Source organism: Chamaea fasciata, unplaced genomic scaffold, assembly GCF_029207755.1.
Source record: "Chamaea fasciata isolate MVZ Bird 193981 ecotype frontalis unplaced genomic scaffold, bChaFas1.0.hap1 SCAF_6, whole genome shotgun sequence".
NCBI lineage: Eukaryota > Metazoa > Chordata > Aves > Passeriformes > Sylviidae > Chamaea > Chamaea fasciata.
The window spans coordinates 60892873-60915843 of record NW_027094091.1 but is presented as its reverse complement, the minus strand read 5'-3'; the positions used below and the strand labels follow the sequence as shown (position 1 = coordinate 60915843).

The following is a 22971-nucleotide window of genomic DNA, read 5'->3' as shown; positions in this document are numbered from 1 at the left end:
TAACTCAGAGGTCTGGCATCTTCTATATTATGGTTTAACCTAATACTGTTTCATGTAGGCCGTGTTGGACCTTATTGGTAGGTCACCTAAGTCACATTACATAGCTTCTCAGTTACTGGGGAAAACTGAGATGTATCCTGTTCAAGGAAAATTTCCAGCTTGCACTTCAGCTCAGCATCACTTCAGGAAAGGGAAATATCTTTCCTATCACTTGAACAGCTTTCAAGAAATAGCAATTGAATAGGTTCTTTTGTTTCTGGAAAATTAGTTGCTTATAGAGAAGTGCTGTGAAGTCTCTTAGGAGGACAGGGGTTTTTAAAGATGATGGATACTTTTGAAGTTCTTTGCAGGAAATGGTTCAGCCCTGCAAGACTTGCTGGTGCTACGCTTGCAATACTGCGTGTGTGTAGAGCGAAGAGCTGGTTTCTGGACAGATGGAGGTCTCTTATTAGAGTTGCAGCCCATCTGCTGGTATCAAATCTGTTTCTCCAAATGCTTACAGAATCTTATTTAAATCTGCCGTGGGCAAAACCTTTAATAGGCTTTAGGGACCCTCTAACAAGGCTTTCAGGTAGTTCATGTTGACTTCTCAAAACAGATCAGTGTTCTTGCCCATTTGTAACTCTTTTTGTCCTTCAGGGTTTTTCTCTTGTCCTTCAGCAGAAACTTAAAACAAAAGTGAAATATTTGGTCTGTATGGAATATATGCATGCACCCACACATTTTATAGAGATAATGGGCAACACATACGTATGTGGGGACATGGACACTCTTTCTCAACATGAGTGGGCACTGTAAAAATCACATCCTTCCTGGAGGCTGACAGACACCAAGTACAGAGAGCCAGGTATGTTATGGCACTTGCCAGTGCTTCTCACTTCCTTAGAATCAGCTTGCCTTCATTTGAGGCAGCATGGACAAGTCAAATCCAGCCAGCTGCCTGGTCACATCTCTGCCATTCCCTTGGAGTGTTCGTGTTTCCTGATGAGGCATCAGGGTATTGTCAGTTCTAATTCTCAATTGGAAGTGTATGAAGTTGCTTTATAAGATTAGTCACTGATTCCCCCTGCTTAAATCTTTGTAAGGGTTTTCACACCTAATAGGAGGATAATATATCACAGACATTTTAAATTGTGTTTTTGTGCATATAAAAAGTATAAATCTCACACCTGTACTACTGTGTCTGAGTAGGGAGGCTCTCTATCTGAGAGCAAAATTACTTTTTTCTTCTGTTACGGAAGAGTGAAGAAAATGCAGCACTCTCTGAATGAGGCTTGATATTTCCTATTGTGCTTGCATTAGCATTTATTTCAACTTACAGGAAAGCAAAGCAAGAATCTCTCAGCTTATGCCGTGGTCCTAGAGACATAGATTTTCTTGCATGTACAGTTCTTGACAGCTGAAACGTAGGCCTCTGTTCCATCTTGTATGTTTTTCAGGCTGGAAATTCAGACTTTCACAATAATAATTAGTCATCTTTTGTGTGAATAATAGCTTTCCTCCCAGACAGGTGAGTTCACAGATAAGATATGCACAGTGTCATGTGTCTGCAGACCTTGTAATGTTCTGTTCCTTATGCCATATCTCCCCTTTTTTCCCCAGAAATGAACCTAAGAAATTATAAGTGTCTGAGAAGGCAACACACTTTTTTTTTTTTTTTTTTGCTGTAACTTCTGGTCTGTGGGGTTGCCTGTGTTGTAGAGCATATGTAATTGCTTAAGGAGTTTTCCAGGAGCTGGGAATATTACTTTTTTGAACGTCAAAACTGAAGACTAGGGGCATAATAAACCCTCCATGTGATCTTTCTCCATCAGTAATTATTTGGACTCCTCAATTATTTTCACCGAGTCACAGGCGGAAAAAAAACATGTGAACGTGTGTGAGGATGTAGTACAGCTTAAGGCATTGGGTAAGAAAGCCATTGGAGTATTTGTAAGAAATGAGTAGCTGCAGAAGATGCTGGCTGGGGAGTAACTTTTAAATTGGTTGGATTTTTTCTTTTTTTAAATTGTCATAGCAAAACCCACACAAACATGCAAGTGCAGTTTAGCAGAAATATGGTAGGTGGGGTGATCCACGTGGGAGTTTGTTAGCTCTCAAATTAAATGCGTGCTTAAACAAAAAAAATCCTGGTGTTGTAGCAGTGCACCTTCTTTACCTGTATACACCTGAGGTAAAGCACTGCTGGAGGAATCAGATGCAGGTAGATGTCGTTCAGACTTGAATCTGTTATTCAGCCAATTTTATCTCCGTTATTGAATATTATTTCCTTTCCAGGCAGGACATGAGGTAGCTGTTAGTATGAACTGTCCTCTGAATACCAGGATTTTTTTCTGGTTGAGTACACAAGTCAGCAGCTCTCTTTCTTCTCATGAGGGTGTAAGAATGCTGCTTCCAAATGAAGAATACAAACCTTGTTTCTGAATCCAGTGCATTTTTCACAAGTATCATAGACGAGGTAATTTTTAGCCACGAAAAAACTGCTTTGATATGCCATAGTGGTATATTTTTAATGCTATTTTCTTTTCCCAAAATGTCTGATAGTCAAATATATGAGGTTGATAAAGATTGTTTTGCTCCCCATGAAGGGAAGAAATCTCAAAACCCAAGTGAACCGTGCAGTTTTAGTCACCTTAACAGCCTAAAAAGCCATTTGTGGAAGGATTGGATGTGAATAGATAGGATTAAAGTCAGGCTTTGAAATAACATATGGTAGGCTCAGTCTTTATACTTCTTAAGAGTATGTTGACTTCTACATTATTTACAAATATGCTGCAAACCTGACACTTTTCTTTTTGCCTAAGGGTGGTGGGTGCTGATGATTCCCTTCTCCCCCCCAGTATTGTAGCACATTAACTTTTTATTTTTGTACCTGTCTGAAGGACTTTCAAGTGCCACATCCAAGAAAATAGAGAACTCTTAGTCACTTGGCTTAATTTTTTGTTGATCCAGTGTGCTGCCTTCGTGACACTGATTATTGCAGTACTGTAAGGGAACTGCCTTACCAAGAAGAGGCATTTTTAAAGGAAGATACCATTCTCTGTTACTGATACTGAAAGGATTCTGGCAATCTGAGCCCTTTGGTAGTAGAGATGTCTGATGTAGCAAAAGTTACCGCTTCTTTACCATGGAGAGGCCTTAAGCTAAGCTTTTAAAAATCTACTCTAAAGTAAGTCGATCCATTAGTGAAACTTACTGGTAGGTAGAGTCACCGAATTTCTAGTCTGTAGCAATTTATATCTTGGTGTTAAATATTTGAGCATTACTCTTCTCAAACATTGGGAACTGATTATGAATAATATTATAAAATAATGCGCTGAATGAAAAGGCAGTTATTGTACTAAGCAATTATCACTGCTCCCTTCACTTGCTCACCAGAGCCCCAGTGTTTTATTTGTAGATAGCTTTAGAATGTCACAGATGGTGGGAAGCAGTACTTACTGACTTAGAATAATGCTTTCTAGTGGCTCCATGGCATTTCAATCAGGTGCCTGCTACTATTTCTGCTCCCCTGACAAAAGCTTTCATTCCCTCTTCAGCTGTGCCCAGAGCTGTAAGGACAGACTTCAGTCATGACCTTTCCACAGTATGTGAGGAATGCGTGGCTCTCGCATGAAACAATGGAATAACTGCTGGACTAAAGCTGGAGGTGCCATTCTTAGTGCCTTTTGTCTGATAGACACATCACCACTCGTCCTGTAGTAAGATGCCTTTTTGCTTCTGGTTATTTCAGGTCATTTAGGAGGGTTTAATTTGTTACGTGCGAATTGAGGGTGTTACTGGTTCGTGTGATGTTTAAAAAGTGTCATTATTGCCAAGCTGCTTTGTAGTCCTGAAATTTCTTTTTTTTTTTTTTTTTTTTTTTTTTTTTTAACTAAAGCTTGCCTTAGTCACAGGTCTTCTGCTCCTAGTTTGCAATTAAAATGAAAGTTGCAAGTATGAGAAATGTATCAAGGAGACGTGCCCTCTCCGAGGTGGAGCAGATCAGCAGCAAAATAAGGGAGTTGCCCAAGAATCTCACACTGACAATTAAACAAAGAGAGGGATACAAGAGTCATGCTACGATTTATGTGGATTAAGCTTACTTTGTAGTGATAATTATATACTCTTCTGAATAAAATTTTAATATCAAATGTGAAACATCAGCTACCCTCATGTATAAAAAAGCATTCTGCAGTTGCCTAGAAAACATGACTTTCATGATCATTATATACAATTTGGACTGGCTTTACTAGTTTGCCTAACACGAAGCTTCAGATAAACAAGTTTATCTGGTTCTGGTGATGGAGACAGAAGAGCAAAGGAGGGAGGCAACACTAACCCTTGCTTGTCTTCCATTGTGTGTCCAGGCCAATGCCAAAAGCTGATTTCTTTCCACCTTCCAGGAAAGAAAGCAAGCACTTTTTGAGTAAAATAAACACTGCTTGTCCTGGAGGTGTGAGCCAAGATTCTCAGTATGTCACGTTCTTCTGTCTTCCAGATATGAGAACATAATACTGATTTAAGGCTTTGGGAGGAGAAATGCTAACATCTCATCTGTGTATGCTCATATAAAAGGCCAAGGTTTATACTCCCGCCAGTGTTTTCATAGTGTGTTTTCTCACAAATTTGAGCTAGTTTCTGTTCCTTACTTGGGAGTTCTGAGCTCAAGCAGCAAGCTATCAGTTTGAACAGGAAATGCAGTTTCAAAGGTATTTTCTTGGTGTAGGTTGAGGATTTGCCCAGGAGCATGAGATTTTTGTTTTGCTGACATTTCATCCTGTCTGCCTACAGGGAAGAAAGAGGAGAACATGGGAGGAAAATATGTGAGTGGAAGAAGCTAATCTATTCCATAACAGGAGGAGGGGAGAAATACTTGGGTGGTATTACTAATCTCTGCTGACCTCTCTAAAATGAAAGAGAAGGAATAGTGGTAAGGTAATATTTTCAGGTTGTAAGTTGAATGAAAGGCACCATGGGAGTGTGGGGTTTTTTCCCCCAAATTTTGGTTTACCTCATTTCTGGCAGCTCTTTAAATACTTTAAAAAAGAGGGAGGAAATGGTAGTTGGATCTTGTGGGGCTGCGTACCGCCCTCTTTGTGTCTATAGGAGAAATGAAAACGTGGATGCGACACAAGGGTTTGTTTCTTTATCCTTCAAAACAATAATTGAGACTAATGTGCAGCAATTAACTCGAGAGCAGGACTCTAAAAGAAGAAAATTCTTTAAGCACAGTTGACTTGATTAGCTTGTGTATTTGACTTGATTGCATGCTTGACTTGACTATTTGCAAATAATGCCTTATTTTCTGGATAGTCTATGCAAATTGCACCTGCGGCTATCGGAAAACCACACTTTATGTGTGGATTTGAAAATAAGGTTTCGAAGATTACTGAAGTGCAAGCTTTCTAGCTTGGCTCCGGGGTTCTGCACTTCAGCCCAGTTTCAGCAGCAGTATTATTGGGGATAAACTATTTGGTGTATGTAGTCCTGATCTTGTTTGGGGGTGTAAGATGTGGGCCAATGTAAATAAATAGGATAGATGCTGGGATTCTGAAATTACAGGGCATGGTAATGGCTTAAGGTGCTCAGGTTCTGAAATGGGAGAGACCAGACTTTCAAAACTGTCCAGGTCTAGCCCCAGTTCAGTGTCACTGAGACTGGTGCCTGTCGAGTGCTTTTAGGAAGCACTTGGTGCTCAGTGAGTGCTGAATGAAAGCGTCAGTGTTTCATTTTCAGGCAGCTAATCATGGTGTAGGAAAGGTGAATTTTAAGAGGTTCTCTTGGATAGAATTGCCTTGCTAAATGTACTTCTGCCTCCAGGCAATTATATCTCCAGAGGAGAGGCCAAGAAGGGGCTCTTGGCTCATCTGCTGAGAGGAAACCTCAGAACCTGCCACCGTTTGCCCAAGCGTCCCTGTGGTGCGAGGGTGCAATATTGCTCATATTCAGGACAGTTAAGGTCAGTTAAGAGTGTTTTATTTGGGACAAATAAGGTGGGTTTTTTTCTCCCCAGGAAGTATTTTGTATGTATATAGAGCCTTCTTGCTCTCTCTTCTTTGTTTTATCCTTTTGTCAAAGGATAAAAATGAATATCAGAGTATTTTATGTGATTATTGAGAAATTCTCAGCGTTCGGTATTCTAGAATTTTTTTGTTGCTGTTGTTTCTTGCACATCTAAAAATGTCTGCAGAGTTTATGCCTAGAGCAGCTGCCTTTCACGTTTCTTGGCATCATATTCCTGTGAAATATCAAGTGCGAGGTAATGCCGGCATTTCAGTTAGCTGATGTTGAAGCACAGTTTCTGACTAAAAGTTTTTGTTCTGAAGTTAGAACATTGGGGGAAAATGTTGATGTACAATGGAAGGAAAAAAGCAAGGGATATGTTACTAAAACCAAAACACCAAGTCGCCAAGCATCAGTTAAGTTGAAGCAATTTAGCCTTTCGACTTTTAGTCTGTTTTTAGGAACTTTTTGCCTAAAAATGACTGTATTACAGTCTTTCAGTCTTAAATAATCACAGTTATGGCAATAGCTTCCTAATATTTTGGTTGGCGACTGTTCAGTAAAATTTGGAAAGAATAGGCCTTTAAAATTTTCCGAATTCTTTGACGCTGTTGGAGACCTTTGATTTTAAATTTAAAGCGTGCGAGGAAAAATGGTGGTAGTTGGGGGAAATGAGAATTCTGAGCATTTAACTTCTGCATGCATAAGCAATTTAAAAGCGAGGTGGTTGTGAAGGCTTTGTAAGGAACTGTCTGGATGTTCCATAGGTGGTGTGCTTTTAACATGGCTTGCTGGGACTTTAAAATGAGACTTTTTAAAGCCCGAAGGTCACTGAGCTTGTTTTCAGGCGGGAGACAGAGCCCCATCCCACTCATTGAGGGAGTGTGTGAGCTGTGTGTCTAGAGGGAGGAGCTGGCAGCTGGTCCTCATGAGGTAGACAGGCTCTTTTCAAAAAGTGTCTGAGATATGGGAGAGGCCTCTGGCTTAGGCAACATTTTTCCCCGTGACTGTGCTGCCTGCATGGCTTAGGGCTGAATGGTGCCGAGAAATTGCATTCAGAGCTTGTTAATACAAATGATTTACACCTGAATTTACTCTCTTGTCCTGGAGCATAAAAGCTGCCTCCATAGGATGCAACTCCCTTCCTGTGGAAGAAGTGTTCCTGTGTGGTCTGGGAGTAAATTGTGCCCCAGAACAAGCAGTCTGTCAGGTTCATGTCCGTGCGCCTCCAGTGCTAACTCTTTGAATTTGTCCTGCCTTCCTACATTGTGTTGTGCTCTCTGCTGTGTGAATCTCCCTGTTTGGATATGCTGTGGCGGTGATCTCGTGTGAGTTTTGGGTGTGTGGGTAATCCATGCCCTAGCAGTTCGTGTGGAGCTGATACCACCTAACCCTGAGACTTGCCTATCCCGATCCCATCTCTGTGTGGCCTCATATTAAGATGCCATCATAACTCTGTCCCAAGAAAAGGGGAAGTGAACTCATACTTGGAAGGTGAACTTTTCAGTGTTCTTTAATCTGTCCATCCTTATTATAAGGAGTGAAAGGAACAGGGCACAGGATTCCAGATCTTGCTTTCCTTAGATAAAGAGGAGACAGGGGGAGGACTTGTTGCAAGAAAAATGGCTTGACATGAACTGATCAAGAGTCCATAGAAAACTTTACAGTGCATCTAGATTTCTTTGCTGGTCAGCCTGGAACACTGAAAAGCACAGGGACTGCCAGGAGCGTTGTTCAATATGGTATTCTACAAAAACTTTAAATGTTTTTCTCTTAGAAGTATTACTCAATATAGTCCTTATGTTGCAATTTATCATAATATTTGGATATTGCATGGAACCAAAAGCTTTTGCATGTATCCAGCATTTACATCTCTATGTTCACAAAGGACCACGTGCTGTTGAGGGTTCCCAGAATCTTAGGAGACAGCAAATTTGGAGGAATTAAGCATTGCAAACATCAGCATTCCTACAAAATTCTTCTTGCAAAAAAAATCTGAGACAAACACACTGGTGGGGTCGAAATATGTATTGAGCCAGGCACTTCCACTGTCAGCCCCAAATCGGTGCCTGGCTGATGACAGGTGGGCTGGACAGGTGGAGAAACCTGGCCTTGCATTTTCCTGCTAACAGCTTCACCCCAGCCTCCCTCAGTCGGTTCCTTGGTGCTGGAGAACCATTTTGTGGGAGGTTCTTTAATCCTCACAGCCAGTGTGTTGGTCTGCTCATTGCTGAGACAGACAAGCACTGCAGCTTAAAATAATTTTGAGGAAGAAAAGTAATGGAGACAGTTACCAGAAAGTTACTGGAACAGATCTGCTTCAATGAGAATCCCACTCAAATCCCAGCTTGTGGCATTTTGCATGTGGCTGTGCTTGTAATGACTGGTTTTGAGATGGATTTTGCTTGGGCTTTCAAAATCAGTTTGTAATAGTTTGGTTTTGTTGTGTTGCGTGTTTGATTTTTATTTGTCAAGCTCCTGCTATCTGTAAAATGCAAGCAGATCTTGTTGCTTGCACTGCTACAGCTGAGGCCTGGGTGGCTGGGTGTGTATACTCATACTGCTTCTTACTGTGATCAGGAAATTGTTTGCTGTAGGATTCTTTCACTGTGGATGTAATGTGTTTGGGGGTTCCAGCAGACATGCTTACGGTCTCTGTGTTGTTCCATAGGGAATTGGCTTATATCTGCTACAGAACAGTCCACACTGTTTAATTACAGCTGAAAGGATGCAGCATTGTGGAGAATGGGGAAAAGGGCAGTGGCAGAGAAGGATTTGTGGGGGGAGAGGGGATTGTTGTTATTATGCTTGGCATTCTCCGTTAGAATATTTATCACAGAAAGTTTTCGTTTGCAGTTCATGTATTTTTAGTCCCTAGGAGAAGATGAGATCTTTTAATCTGAATAATCCAGATAGCTCATTTTTAGATGTGCCTACTGAAAATTGAGACAGTGGCATAAAATCACAGAATTTCCTGGAACAGTGAGACCAGACACTCAACTCTGTGCCCGGTGTATGTAAAATCTCATGCTGACTGTAAGCATAATTTTCTCTGGTTTTCCATCCATTTATTACAAGTCTGCATTGGCCCCTACCTTTCCATTCTTCATGGTTTATATATTTTTCTCTTTGGGAATTCACCTTTCTTTTAAATGTGATCTGAGTTTGTTTTCCCTTCCATTGCCTTTTGATGGTGACTTTTGAACATTAATTGCTGAAAATATATCTGGCTTAGTAAATATGCCCAGTAATTGAATGCTACAAACTGGCAAGTTGTGAAATAAGGAAGAAGCTGTACTGAAAAGCAGCCAGTAATATGTAATTTTTCAGTAGTAGTGTGGAATTCTAGGTGAAAAGGCTAGTATTTTATTAAGTACTATCAAAACCCATGTTTTCAGTTAGAAACTGCAGGGTATTCAGCCTTTTATGTAGCCATTATATGTTTGTCAGCCTGGTTATCTGTAATTAAAAACACATGGAAGGCATGAAGCTGCCTATAAATATGGCCTGTAAGCCTGTCCCACTTTAAATTTGTTAGGTTACTATCCATACACCTGAGCCAGGATTGCATAGTGTGATGGGGAAGCTCTGGGTAGGTGATTTAAAGGAACAGGGGGGAGCTTCCAGCGGTACCATCTAAAGCTGTTGATATCACTTACTGGTCTCCAGACCACAAGCATTGCTTGTGGAACTGTATTTTCCATTTCCAGGAGCAGCAGCTTTGGAGCCTTTGAGACATAACGAACTTGCCAGTGATGACCGACAGTACACCTCAGACTCTTACTGCAGCTCACTGCCTCAAGATTTTGTTCTCTGGGCTTTGGAGAGAAGCACAGAAAGAAGCCACTGCAGCTGCATCCTAATCAGAAATCTAGATTGGCACGAGTGCTCAATCTGAGAACATTCCATAGGAAACTGGAGTAATTGAGCAGACACGTGGCTTATTTGCTCCTGAGCTTATCGCACGGATGAAGCTTTGCTCTGCCAGAATATTTAGGGATGCATTGTTCAGTTTTCAAATGGTTTTGGACAACAGAATATTATATTGTAATGTGGTGAAAATGGCTTAGCTCTTTCAAAAAAATACTCAAGCATAACCTCATTTACCTGGGGAAAGAAATCTTTGTTTTCTGGGAATGTAATAAGTAGAGTGCTGCAACCAGTTTTATTTTGTTTTTTAGCTGCAAGGAGAAGCTGTTCCATAGCTATCACTTCCGTAGCTGTTTTACTTGTGTGCGTATTTGCTGGTAGTGCGTCTCACAATATGGTCATGAGATGCTATCAACAGCCCTGTGAAAGGAGGAGGAGCTTCCTTTCCTAACAACAGCTTCGCTGACTTAAACCTGTCAGAGTTGTGTTAATAGCTGATTTATTTTAATAAACCTGTGACTACTGATTGTTCTGTCATCTTTATAAACAGAGCAAGCTCTTGCCCATAGCATGTGGATTAATGCCAGCTTGTTGAATTTATGGATGTAGAGCCTACAATATTAAAATGGATCATTATTTTCTTTACCTGAGCTTTTCTGGAGTAGGTGCTCAAAACTCTTTATCGCCGTAGGGAATGTTTTATATTATTTATATTTGATGGGTTCTGTTCATTAACAGAAGTTTTGTGGCCGAGGGTTGCTATTACTTGAATGCTGCATGCACGGAGAAGAAAAGATGTTCTTTAGTCTTACATTAGTCTGTTTATTTCCCAGGTAACATGCATGTGTCACTAGCAGAGGCTCTGGAGGTTCGGGGGGGACCATTGCAAGAAGAGGAAATATGGGCTATTTTGAATCAAAGTGCAGAGAGCCTTCAAGAGCTATTCAGAAAAGGTAAGCGATTTTTAAGACTGATAAATGCAGAACTGGAAACATCTCATTATATTAACATGCCGTATAAGTGAACTGCCTTGTCCTTCCTAGGCTCTAAGCCTAAACAATATCCTGCTCCTGGGTTGTCTCTGGGTAAATGCCTCTCTGCACCCCAGCCCAAAGGTTGCTTTCAACCATCGCTTCATGTTCTGCCAGAACCTGTGGCACATCCTGTTTCTTGTGGTGATAACTTCAATTATTTTAGACCCATTGAAGTGAGATGGAAACATAGGAAAAAAGTGATAAATAAGTCTGAGACTACTGGAGCACTTTGGTACTGAAGGGGACATAGAAATGGATACAGTACTGTGCAGTCATGACCAGTGTGCTCTGAAGAGATTTTGTCTCAAAGGTGTAAACCAGAAAACTTTACCAGAGGGCTAGATATGATTCCCCAAAATGCAAGTGGCAACACCTACTCAGCTACTGAGAGGAATGTGGTGTTGTCTTGTACTTCAAAGGAGTAGAAGTATTTCTTCTCCCTCCCCCCTCCCACCTCAGTAGGCTTCAAGCTCAGCATCTGCAAAACTGCTAATAATACACATTTTAGCGCTAGGTCTGAATGTAGAACTTTCCCCCTTCCTTATGTTTTCCTTTATTTTCTCTAAAATCTGCAAATCCTTAAGGCCCTTCCCTCCCTTTCTTGCTCTTTTTTAATAGCAATAAATGCTTAGCCCACATATTGAACTTCAGTAACATCTTTAACTTGTTCTCAGATAAAGTGTATGTTCCATGATGCATCCTAGATTTCAGCACCTTTTATCTAAGCATGCCTATGTTAGCTTATTCTGTTTTATTAATGAAAAATCAAAGGCTCACACTTTGAAAAGAAGAATTGTTTTGCCACATTACTATGCAAGGGGCACATCTTGGTTATTTGGGGCAAAATAGTTTGTATTTTTTGCAAGTATTTGATTTAGAATTTTTTCAAGATTCGGTTGTTTTGGGCTTTTTTTTTTAAAGACTTGGTTTAGACGATCTATTGAATCAGACACTGGCTGTGTCTTATGCATTGCACAGCCTCTGGGAGTGGTTTCCGTTGGATACTTCACAGGCTCCAGAGAAGGCAGATGTGGGCAGAAACTGCTGTATGGTGCCTGATTGCTGATCACGCTTGATTTAGCTTTACAAATGAATTTTATCAACTTCTCCAACATATTTTTTGCCAGGTGAATTACAGGTAGTTTTGACATCCCATTCAAATTTACTTTCTTCCCTTGACCAGTGTTCTTACAGCCCATGTGTGCTTTCCCTATTAGGAATGCTGAGTTGATTGTTGCAGTTTGACCAACTGACCTATCCTGCTGCTTCTCATATTGCAAAGAAAGGAAAGCTGGCATCTGCTTTCCTCTTTTTCACTCTTTGTTGTCTCTTAGAGAGAGTCAGGAAAATTATTTCTTTTAAGAGGGCAGATTGTTAATACCTTGACTTAAGAGGGATCTTGAATGATTAGAGGTTTACTCTTGTAAACTTTGCAGGAATTGACACATGGAGCTCCATCTTGTAATCCACCTGCAAGATCACAGTTGTATGAGCACATAGTAGTGAAACCACTTAAAGCTTTATCCAGGGTCTGAATTTCTTTCCAGAAGGGAGTCTCCACTGAAAATTAGAGCTCAACCTTTCTTGTCCTGAGAGTAGTACAGAAAAGTTATCATAATCTCTATGAAGACTGCATGTAATCATCCACAATGAGAGCACAGTCAGCCCTCCTTCAGAAGAGTAAGTACTGAAAGATGAGAGCCCAAAGCAGAGATCTGCCCCAGGACTTCTGATATGTGTTTTTAAGGCAGGGGAATGTTTGCCAGCCAAGACTGGCTAAGGTGGCAGAAGCTTCTGATCTTACTTCCTATCCGTGAAGACCAAAACACAAATTCAGATAAAATCAGTGCCAGAAGAATCTGTCTCTTTTTTGGAGATGAAGCTGTTTTATTGAGTTGTTTTTCTGCTAGTTCAGCAGACTATTTTCAGTTGCACGCTATTAATTAACCTGGGACATAGCCTTTGGTAAAATTTACTTCAAGAGACACTCAAATGAAAGAGCTTTTCTGTGTAGCTAAGGTTGATAAAGGTAATCTAATTCCTCCCAGCAAGAGTTGGATAACCAGACAGTCTTTAATGAAGGTTGTCTTCACTGACAAAGTAATCTAGAAACGTTTTTTGTCATCTTGAATATCAGTTTCTGTGCTGGCTTATGAGGGTGGTGTTGACATGCAGGAACAGAAAATGTGGAGGTAGGCTTGTCTGACTCAATTTTGTTCTTTATTTGTGGAGGACTTGTAGCAAACGGGGGATCCTAAAGAAATCTTGTTTTCCTTGGTCAAATTTCGGGCCCATTTCTTCCATGCATATGGTGTGGCAGAGCTATTTTATGGCAGAGGGTGAGTTTCCAAAATTTTTCAGAGCTGACTGATTGCTCCTGGGCAGAGGGAGATAGGGCAAGCTCTTAGCTTCTGCAAGATCACAGCATGTTCAGCTTCGACCAGCTCTCAAAAGTGCTCTTCCTCCCTGTTTAGAGTCCTGGAGTGCCTGAACATGCTGTTCTGTAACAAAATATAAGCTTTGCTTTGTGTTTTGTACATTGTTTCTTCAAAAAAAATTAAATTAGGCATATTGTTCAACAGTCTGTGCTGCAGCTGTTTTGAAATGAGGGGGATAAAAAAGGCCATGGAAATAGCCAACTCTTCAATTGCCATCTGTTGGCAGCCTCCCCACACCAGCCCAGGAACCACAGACACTTAAAGGAATTACCAGCCCAAGTAATTATTTGTGTATGTGATCCTGGTAGAGTTTTGGTAGTTTGTTTCAAGTTGGGAATCTTGCTATCACTCTGACAAATGAGAACCTGTTCTTCAATTAATTTCTTACTTAAGCTAGTTTCTGGAAATTAGAAAAAACGTCCAAAACAAGCTTCTGTTAGAGATTTGATGACTTCTTGGAATATAAAAGTTCTGCATGTCTTTACTGAGTCTATCTTCTTACCCATCAAAGCACTGAAGAAGCACAGGATGAAAATCCATTATCTTCATGGTTAATTGCGTATCACATCATGCCTGATTCAGCATCAGATACAGAAACGTGCATGTTTTTATCCCTCATTGTACATGCTTCCAACAGATGTTGAACTCCTTGAAAATACTTCACAATTTTATTTCTATCATTATAAAAAAATGAAAGCTTAGATTGAAATGCCCAGTTGCTAATCACCAGTTTAGCAGATCAGCTCTGGTAGCTGTCTTGTCAGCGCGTTATAAGCTGTTAAATGAAGGAGAACGACAATCTAGGACTCGGTTGCAGATCTGACATCAGTTGCACTGGTGATGTTGAGATTAATCTGGAGATTTGAAAAGGCCGATACCAGACCTGCCCTTCTCTTACATCTGTTTAATTATCTGCAATAACTATTTTGTTGTTGAAAGGGTGTATCAGCTGTTTCAGACGTGCTGTATCTTGCACTCAGAACTCCATGAGGTCAAAGGAACAAGTCTTTGAAGTAATCTCAAATGTGAGTGTATAAGCATAAGGAGAATGCTGTGCTCACTGCTGCTGAGAGTTATAAAACAGGCGTCCCTCTAATTTGCTAGGTTTAACTGGAAAAGATTTATCTAAACTTGAAAGTGGGAAAGCCTTCATATTTCACTTAGGCCACTCCTGTTCTAAAGTGTGCGTTGAGGATTCGGAAAATAATTGGACCTTAAGTTTGGAGACATGTATCTAAAGGAGGGGGGAAAAGTGAGTCTGGTATTAAAAATGCAGGTTGAGCAAAGTCTTTGCAAGTTGAATGTCTTGCAACTTTGCAAATGGGAAATGATTTATGTAAAGAAAAGTTGTACCATCTGAAAGAGGACGTGAAGAAGGAAGATTATGGTTTTCAGGGACCTGTAAATCTTGTTGACAGTCAAACTACTGTAGTTGCTTTGCTTGAGTAAGTGTAATGAAAAGAAGGAAGGCAAAGTGTGAAATGTGTTGATGGGGACTGGGGATGAGTCCGAAGTAGTCATAGACCTAGCTGGGGTGGAGCAGGGAGTGGATTGTTTTGGTTGACAAGAGGAAAAGTGCAGTAGGAAGGGGTAAAAACCCAAATCCTCATTTCCTAGCTTGTCCTTGTTTGCAGGCGATAAATAATTGCTTCTTTCCCTTTGCCAGTAACTGTTGGGGAATGACTTTTCTTTTTTCATCGTCTAGTGACATTTGATCTTTTGGTTGCTGAGAAGGAACCAAATTGAGCTTCTGTAATTTTATTGGGGTTTAAAAATTTTTTTAGTTTCTATTCCTCGTCTGTTCCTCCACCTCCACCCACCCTGCTCACACCAAAGAGGCTCAGTGACTACTTGCACTCTTTGCAGAGCTCTGCTGCATGTAGTCAGCCCGACAGTGTAGTGTGGTGTGTGATTGTGGGGCAGCTCAGGAGCAGAAACTGAGCTCAGAAACTAATTGTTCACCCTGTTTCTTGCTCCAGTATCCTCAGGAAAGAGTACATTTCAGTTTTCCGAGGGGTTCAGTATCCCATCAGAGCTCTCCTATCCCACTGTGCCAAAGGGACAGGGAAGCAGAGACACTGCAGCGCTGCCTGCGCTGCACGCCAGGCGTGCAGGGACACGCTGCACCAGCCCAAGGAGCAGAGGATTTACAGCAGAAGTGGTCCCATGTGCTGCCATAATCCTGGCCAGGCTGGCAGGTGAGTCAGTGGTCTGCCTGCCTCCAGCCTGGCCTAAGCATACAAACTTTCAGGTTCCTTGGCTCTTGGAGAAATCTCACTTGTTTTCGTGAGGGCTATGGAGGGAAGCAAAGATACGGAGGGAAGCAAAGATGTGTGTTGAAAACCTTGTGTATATTTTTAGGTTGTTCTGTGCTTTTTAGAGATGTGTGTGTGTGTGTCTGTGTGTGCTCTGTGCTAATGGCTGTGGCCTAAGAGAGAAGAAGATCCTGAAGGACTGACCTGAATTGTGACTGTGGCTTGGGAATTCAAAATTACCTGCCGTCCATGTTGTAAAATAGATCCGTTTCAAGTATTTGTCTTCATGTCTCTTGGAATGTGGTGGGTCTTTTTTATCCTAGGCTATTTGTATGCTGTTAAAGCACATAAAGGGTTTTTTTCCTCTCTCATTTGTTTGGCAGATGCTCTGTAGCTGAAGATTATTTCTGTTTTTGTTGTGTTTAAAGCCAGTTCACTCTCTCACTTTAAGTAAGACCACGCTATTTATCTCTGTCTTGGCACTGCTTAAAATGCTGTGCTCTCACAAGTGTTTTGTTACCAACTTGCATAGTTCTGGAGTTAACTCAGAAGGCTGGCAGCTCTAGCCCAGTTGAAAGCCTTCTGGATAGAAAATTGACCAGGAGCCATATCCTGAATTCCAGCACTTTTAGAAAAAGGGGTTTGAAACTTTTTTTTTTTTTTGTCATTTTCCTCAGTATTTTCAGGAGTTTGTTACCCTTATTGCTCTTGTAAGTTATTCAGAAAGCCTAAACAGAAGGTGACACGAATATTATCACTGGAAAATAGTTTCTTTTGTTCTCTTATAGTTGCTGGCTATTTGATGCGTTGCATCTTTGCTACTTTTTTATCCATGGTGCAAACAGTAGTGTTACTAAAAAGTGTTTCCTTAGATATATATACCTGGTTGGAGCATTGAGATAGTTATTTTGGTTTATGATGCATGCCTTAAGGAAGGAACTGGAGAATTAATTGTTTTATCCTCATCCTTCGTAGCAATAGATTAGATTCCCTGGAGTTGTGATGTAGGCACTATGGTCTGCTGCATTAGTTTTAAGCTACTGAAAGAGGAAGCTGAGAAAATGTCAGTAAAATGAGCCTGGAAAAATCAGTCCTTTTTCTAAACTTACTATTTATCACATTAATTTTACTTTGCTTCAGGTCATGAAGATTCTTGAGTGGGAGTGGATCAATTTTAGGGGACAAATGTTCTAAAAGTTTGTTGATATTAATATTGGGAAGACTTCAGACTAATTGGGGGGGTTAATTGTTCTTAAAACTGTATCGTTTGTCTTAGTATGTTTCAGAATATGAAGAGTTTTTATGTATTTCAAGTATTTGTTATACAAAATGTTACATTAAGATTAAAGCCTCTGCATTTCTTAAGGTTCCTGAGTTGGGACTCATAAGGTGAGATCTTAAAATATTATAATCCATTGCCTATTTAGGGTTTTTATATCAGTGGTGAATCCACACAGAAGTGGTGCAGAATCCAGTAGTTACCCACAGGATAACTTTTGAAAGTCAAAGGCCAACTAAGGTAGTCTTCCTAAAAATGTTTTTGGAAGCTTTGCTATATAATGTGGTATTGTCTTGCTACATATAATAGGAAGGGCCTGTCCATCTTTGTTTCTTTTTTTTTTAACATCTGGACTTGCTGCCACAACAGTGAACAGCACTTGTTCTATTTCTTTCAGAAGAAGTGGGGTCAGAAAACTGAAGGACTTACTTGGGAGATCCTTTTACACCTGATACCTGCAAGCAGTAATTTAATACATTTCCTAGGAGATTAGAAATATTCTAGATTACAAGATAGTTCAGCAGTCCAGGAACCAGCACTGTAGGAATATCCTGAGCTGGAGAGTGGAAAGTGTTAGTGATGGTGCTAATGGAGGAAATTATTATTCTGCTGGTTTTGCTTACTGTGTCAAGGGACAAGGACATCAAATTCAGATGTGTGTTTCCTTCAGATCTTTGATATATTGATATATTGTGTAGCACAAGACAGAGATATTGCCTTTTTGCCTATGAAAAAGTAAAAGTTAGCTTTTATTTTTACTTAGTAAAACCTCACGCCTCCTTCACTAAAACTGAGTTGACTGATCTTTGAGGTGTAGAAAAAATATTTTGACTTTAGGAAATTGTCTTTTTTCTTTTTTTTTAAAGTTAGTTTGACAGCAGTTTTACCAGACATCAAAGATCTAGCTAGCAAATTGCATATCTTGGTTACTTTTGGTTCTGCAATTTCTAGTTTCTGCAATAGTGCTTGTTTTGAAATTTTCAGGTATTTGTAATATCTTTTCACTTTAGACTAAAAAGGACTTCTGTGCCTCAAAACTCTTCTGTTTTGTCCCCTTCTATTAGCCACTTTAATGAGTATTTTCCTTCCCCACTAACTTTGTCTACTCTCTTCCAAGCATTGCTGCTGCTGTGTTAGGATAGGAGCAAACTCCATTCCCATTGTAAGAATTAGCCTGAATGACATGTGCACTGCAGAAAGGGATCATTTTATATGCCAGCTGTTACATAACTGGAATAACTTCAGGACAGGAGATTGTGAGTATTTTAGCAGGCTCTTCCCGAGCTTGCTGGTATGAATAATAGCAAAGAATAGTCATAAAAGATAGGTGTTACTCCCCAGTGTGATTAAAATTGAGGTTGTTGTTGTGGTTATGAAACACCACAGGTGGAAAAGGAAGCATGAATCTATTCCACTAATAGTATGTAAGCTGATAATAAACTAACATCCAGCAAGGGCATCAAACAACATTGCTTCATTTACAGGGTGGTTTTTGTTGTTTTTTTTTTTTCCCTTTTCAATCACAGCTGATCCTGCTGCTCTGGGGTTCATCATTTCTCCATGGTCTCTGCTGTTGCTTCCATCTGGCAGTGTGTCATTTACTGATGAAAATGTGTCCCAGCAAGACCTGCGAGCATTCACAGCACCAGAGGTTCTGCAGAACCACTCGCTGTCATCCCTGTCAGATGTTGAAAAGGTACAGTGCCTCTTCCTTGGCAGACAGCTCTGGTGTTTTGCTGTTGATCCCTTCACAAAATAGCTTCAAACTGTCCTTTTTGTCTCCCCATGGTTTGTGATTCATGTAATTTCTTTGGTGGGGTGGGGGGAGGGATCCTCCTACTTTGTTTTTGGTGGTTGAAGTGGAACAATGATTATAGCTGTCTGCAGTTGTGAGGAAGAGTCTCTACAAGCCCTGGCCACGTACGTACTTGGGCAGTGGCTGCACGGAATTTCCACTTCTCCTTTTAAACTCTTTCACAAGGCTAAATGTTCGGACAGGTAAGGTTTGTATATGTGATCTCCTCCAGGTCACTGAGTGGTACAGTCAAAAGGATTATCTTCTCAGCTGTGTTCTTGACAAGAATTTGTTGCAAATGGTAACACTTTCTCCAGAAAACCCTTCCCTTGGCTTAATCAAAGATGCTTAGCAGTGGGAGTGAAAAGGAAGCTGCGCTATTTCTATCTCCTTGGCTTCCCTGAATCAATAATCCTTAGAGGGAAGCTAGCCACAGCCAGTGGTGTAATCTGGGAACAATTATGACATTTGGCAGTGTTCCTCCAGGAAGAACAGCTCTTACTCCAGAGGAAAGTGGTATTGGCACTGATTGCTGTTGTGTGCACAAGGACTATTAAAACATGTGTTTCTGTGTTGAGTATTTTCCTCTAGCAGCTTTTTGTATGTAGTCAGTTTTCTTCAGGGCTATATCACCCAGCACCTACTGAACTTCCACAGTTACTCCGAAACCCTTTAGGCACTCTTTTTGCCCTGCATGTTGTCAAAATTAATGGTATAATAAAACATGTTTACAGTTTTGTCTGTGGCAAAACTATAAACAGTTAGAAACTTAGGCTGCAAGTTCAAATAGAAAAGTAAAAATAACACTGACATCAATGAAAACTCAGGTTCAGTTATGTAGGATGCAGCTGCCAAATCCTGTAGTCATAGTATTGGAATTGTTTATTTGGTTTCAAGAGTGACAACACTTTTGAAGACAGTAATGTTACCTCTAGTGCCAACTCCAAAGTTAATGTATAAAACCAGCCTTTAAAAATGGCAGAAAAAATAGTTCTGAAGTGACAAGTTTGTGACCTTTGTCACAGTTGATTGCATTCTTTGTTCTGTGCCAGCATTCAATATGCTACTTTTCTTCTTTCTGAAATAAACGGAGGACTGTTACTATGAAAAGCCATGCTGTGATGTTTCTTAATCTTTAGGAAGGAAACACTCAGAGGGATCTCTGTGGCCTGTAAATGCCAACACAGAGCATTATCAATAGGCAATGACCAAATGCTGGCACTCTCTACATGTCCAGTGCTGATTAATGCTCGCTGATTAGGGCTGTGTGAATTTCTTTCCTGGTGTCAGCATGGCCTTGCTGGATGGAAGGTGATCCGCTTAGTTGCTTACGTGGAAGAAGGAAGCTCCCTGAAACAAAGCTTTGCACAAAATCTGGTGTCCTTTTATGACTTGATTAGTGGAAGTTAATAGGGCTGATAAATAGCTTATATGTGCATCACTCTTCTTTTGACCGCTTCCCGTTGCATTCCTGTTAAACTCTGTATCAGGCGGGACATTGATTCCAGGTAAGGAATATGTTGACTTCATGTTTCTTAGATCACGGAATGGGATCTTGCTTTCCTGACTGTGGTAACTTTTAATAAATTTAATTCTTTTTTTTCTTCTGTCACAGCTGGCTGTAGTTCATTGAATTCATTTACTGGAAATGATTGGTGTTTTCCTTTTTTATTGTTCTACTAAAAGCTGCTGAAGGCAGCTTGGTTTTTATGGCCTTGTATCAGACAGTGACAGGGATGCCTTTGTCTTTTTAGTTATGGTTGTACTTGCTGATATAAATTAACAGTGTATTTAAGGAGAAATACTAAAAAAAAAGGCAGTTAGTAAATGAATACCCCTTTGATTCCAAGACACACAGTCGATTTGAATCTAAAATATGTCTGGGGTCTGCCAGCTTATTGGAAATTCAAAATTACAATGGAGATTGAGTTGGGAAATTAATTTCATGTTGGTTTATATATAGTGGAGTATATTTTAAGTATCACAGTACAAAAATTAATTAGAATTTTTGAATAAATGCTTTTGTTCTGAAAGCTGTTTTTAGATAGGTTAGTAGAGTAGCAAGTTTTAGTTTAGAGATCTGATTGCACATCTCATTTTTGGAAATATCTTTGGTTATGTTGAAGCTCAGAATCATAGAATGATGGAATAAATACCCTGACTTGAAGGGGATCCTGAAGGATCAAGTTCTACTCCAGATTCAAAAGAGGGTAACCTAGAAATGTGTCTGGCCATTGCCCAAATTTTTCTTGAACACTGACAGATGTAGGGCTATGACAGAGTCTCTAATGATAATCAACTGATTTTACTATTGTCTTTTTAAATTGCTGTTCTTGCATTATTGGGGGACGGAAAGAGTTGGGGCACTTCTGTTTTTGTTTGGTTAGGGCTTTTTCTTGGTTGCTTTTGTGTCTTTTTCTTTTTGGTGGCTTTTTCTGAGGTTTTTTTTTTTTGCATTCATTATTGCCTTGAAAGCATATTCACCTTTTTCTTTGTAGCTGTGGCATATCTTGGTATGTAAGGAAGACTTTGTAGCTTTTCAGTTGATAGGGTAATGGATAATAAACCAGGTAGAGGGCAATTTTCTCAGTATTTGAAAAAGAATGTTTCTGATTGGATGGGGCAGTGGTATTTACTTAGAACCCTTGATGCATTTTTCTGACTCCTGTCTGAATCTGTCAATTTTATATATCTAGAATTTAAGTGAGATATTTTGCTTTTAGTTGATGAGGCTGACTTACACGAGCTTTTAATTTATTGCCGTCCTTCTAACTGTTGTTCATTGCCTTCAGAATTATTCAATAAATCTGTTGCTTTAAGTACTATAAATATTACTAATAACATAGTATAAAGAGCCATCACTAGTGTATATTACTTACACAGTCCAGAAAAACTGTGCTTTCTTTCTACACTTACCTGTTTTGTTTTGACAGTGACCTGCAGAGCCAGCATGTGTTTGTGCTCTTTATTCTGCAGTATTTAAAGATTTTATTCCCTGTACTGATGGGTGTATTATGTTGAAGATATATTAATCGTTAATTATATGTGTAATGGTTAGTGTGTTTGTACCTTAAAATATCAGAGATGAAAGTACTGCTTTAAATGTTTATATTCTTTTGTTCATTCCTTCTTTTCCCTTTGATCCCAATCTTTGTGATCTCATTAGGATGGCCCCCTGCTTGAGCCATGCTTGCCTTCAGACACAAGTTTTAAGGATAACCTTGGATCCTTAAAATCCACAACCATGCAGTCTTTATCCCATGCTAGGCTGATTGTATGGATTACATGAGTTTCTGGCTTCAGTGTGAGATGAAAGCGTAAAATTGAACAGAGAGGACGGGGCACTGGTTAGATGCCATGTTTTGTAGCACTAGGGTTTGCTTCTCTGAACCTCATGAAAAAGAGAAGTAGGATTTGAAAGACAGCTGAGCTTAATTACCAGGAATGTATTTTTAAGCAAAATGATGTTAAGTTATTTGCTCTCCTTCAAAGGCCTGCTTTGCATTTCCAGTCTTGTTCAATGAGTTGACAGATATCTTGTGTCTTACGGCAGGTCCATATTTATTCTCTTGGTATGGCACTCTTTTGGGGAGCTGACCACGAAGTTCCTCAAAGTCAGGTAAGTTTAGATTTGGTTTTGTTTGATATTGCAACTTCAGACTTGGTATCGCTTGACTGACTCTGCATTTGAGTTTGCGTGGCAGGGTGTCACACTGAGACACTGAGGAGTAAAATGCCTTTCCCAGCATTTTACAGAATGTGTCAGGTTGGAAATGACCACAGTGGGTCCAACCTCCCTGCCCAAGCAGAGTCATCCCTGAGCACGTGGCAAAGGACTGCATCCAGATGGTTCAGTGAGGGAGACTCCACAGCTGCTCTGGGCAGTCTGTTCCAGTTTCTGCACAGTACAGAAGTTTTCTTTCCCATACTTGGAGCATTTTCTTGTGAAGTGTGGTGTTGTCTTGCCGGGAGAAGGTGCTGATAGCACATTTCTGTTAGGTTCCATGAAGATACATCTGGCTTAGTCTGTCCTGTAATGCCACAGGCTTAAAGACAGCAGTTTAAGCTGCTGACGAAGAATAAAAGAATTTGTTTTGGTTAAGGCTTATATAAAAATAAATATTGAAGTAACACGGTTATTTTACACATAATAGAGCAACTTGTTCTCTGTGCTGCCATAGCTTCTGTGAGCCTGGATTTGGCACATGTAGATAATTACCTTTCACAATTACCAAGAAAGGGTATGAATTGTTTGGAACAGGGAGTAGACTCCTGCTATTGACTTGTCAGTCAATGCAGACAGTTGCAGACTGCT

The 22971-nt window shown here is 40.1% G+C and overlaps 1 protein-coding gene across 8 annotated transcripts in view; it reads left to right on the top strand.

The window, feature by feature from the left end:
• The window catches only part of PTPN13 (protein tyrosine phosphatase non-receptor type 13), a 111812-nt gene that overhangs the window by 14444 nt on the left and 74397 nt on the right, over window positions 1-22971 (top strand). For 6 of the 8 annotated variants that reach the window (XM_066186572.1, XM_066186571.1, XM_066186573.1 and 3 more), the window contains exons 2-4: window positions 10689-10808; window positions 18388-18557; window positions 22210-22275. In XM_066186572.1, the coding sequence (XP_066042669.1) occupies window positions 10694-10808; window positions 18388-18557; window positions 22210-22275 (351 nt within the window). In that variant the 5' untranslated portion in view covers window positions 10689-10693. Of the gene's footprint in view, window positions 1-9529; window positions 10517-10688; window positions 10809-18387; window positions 18558-22209; window positions 22276-22971 lie in introns of those variants that run through there. The other 2 variants (XM_066186566.1, XM_066186567.1) reach the window with 2 other exon arrangements.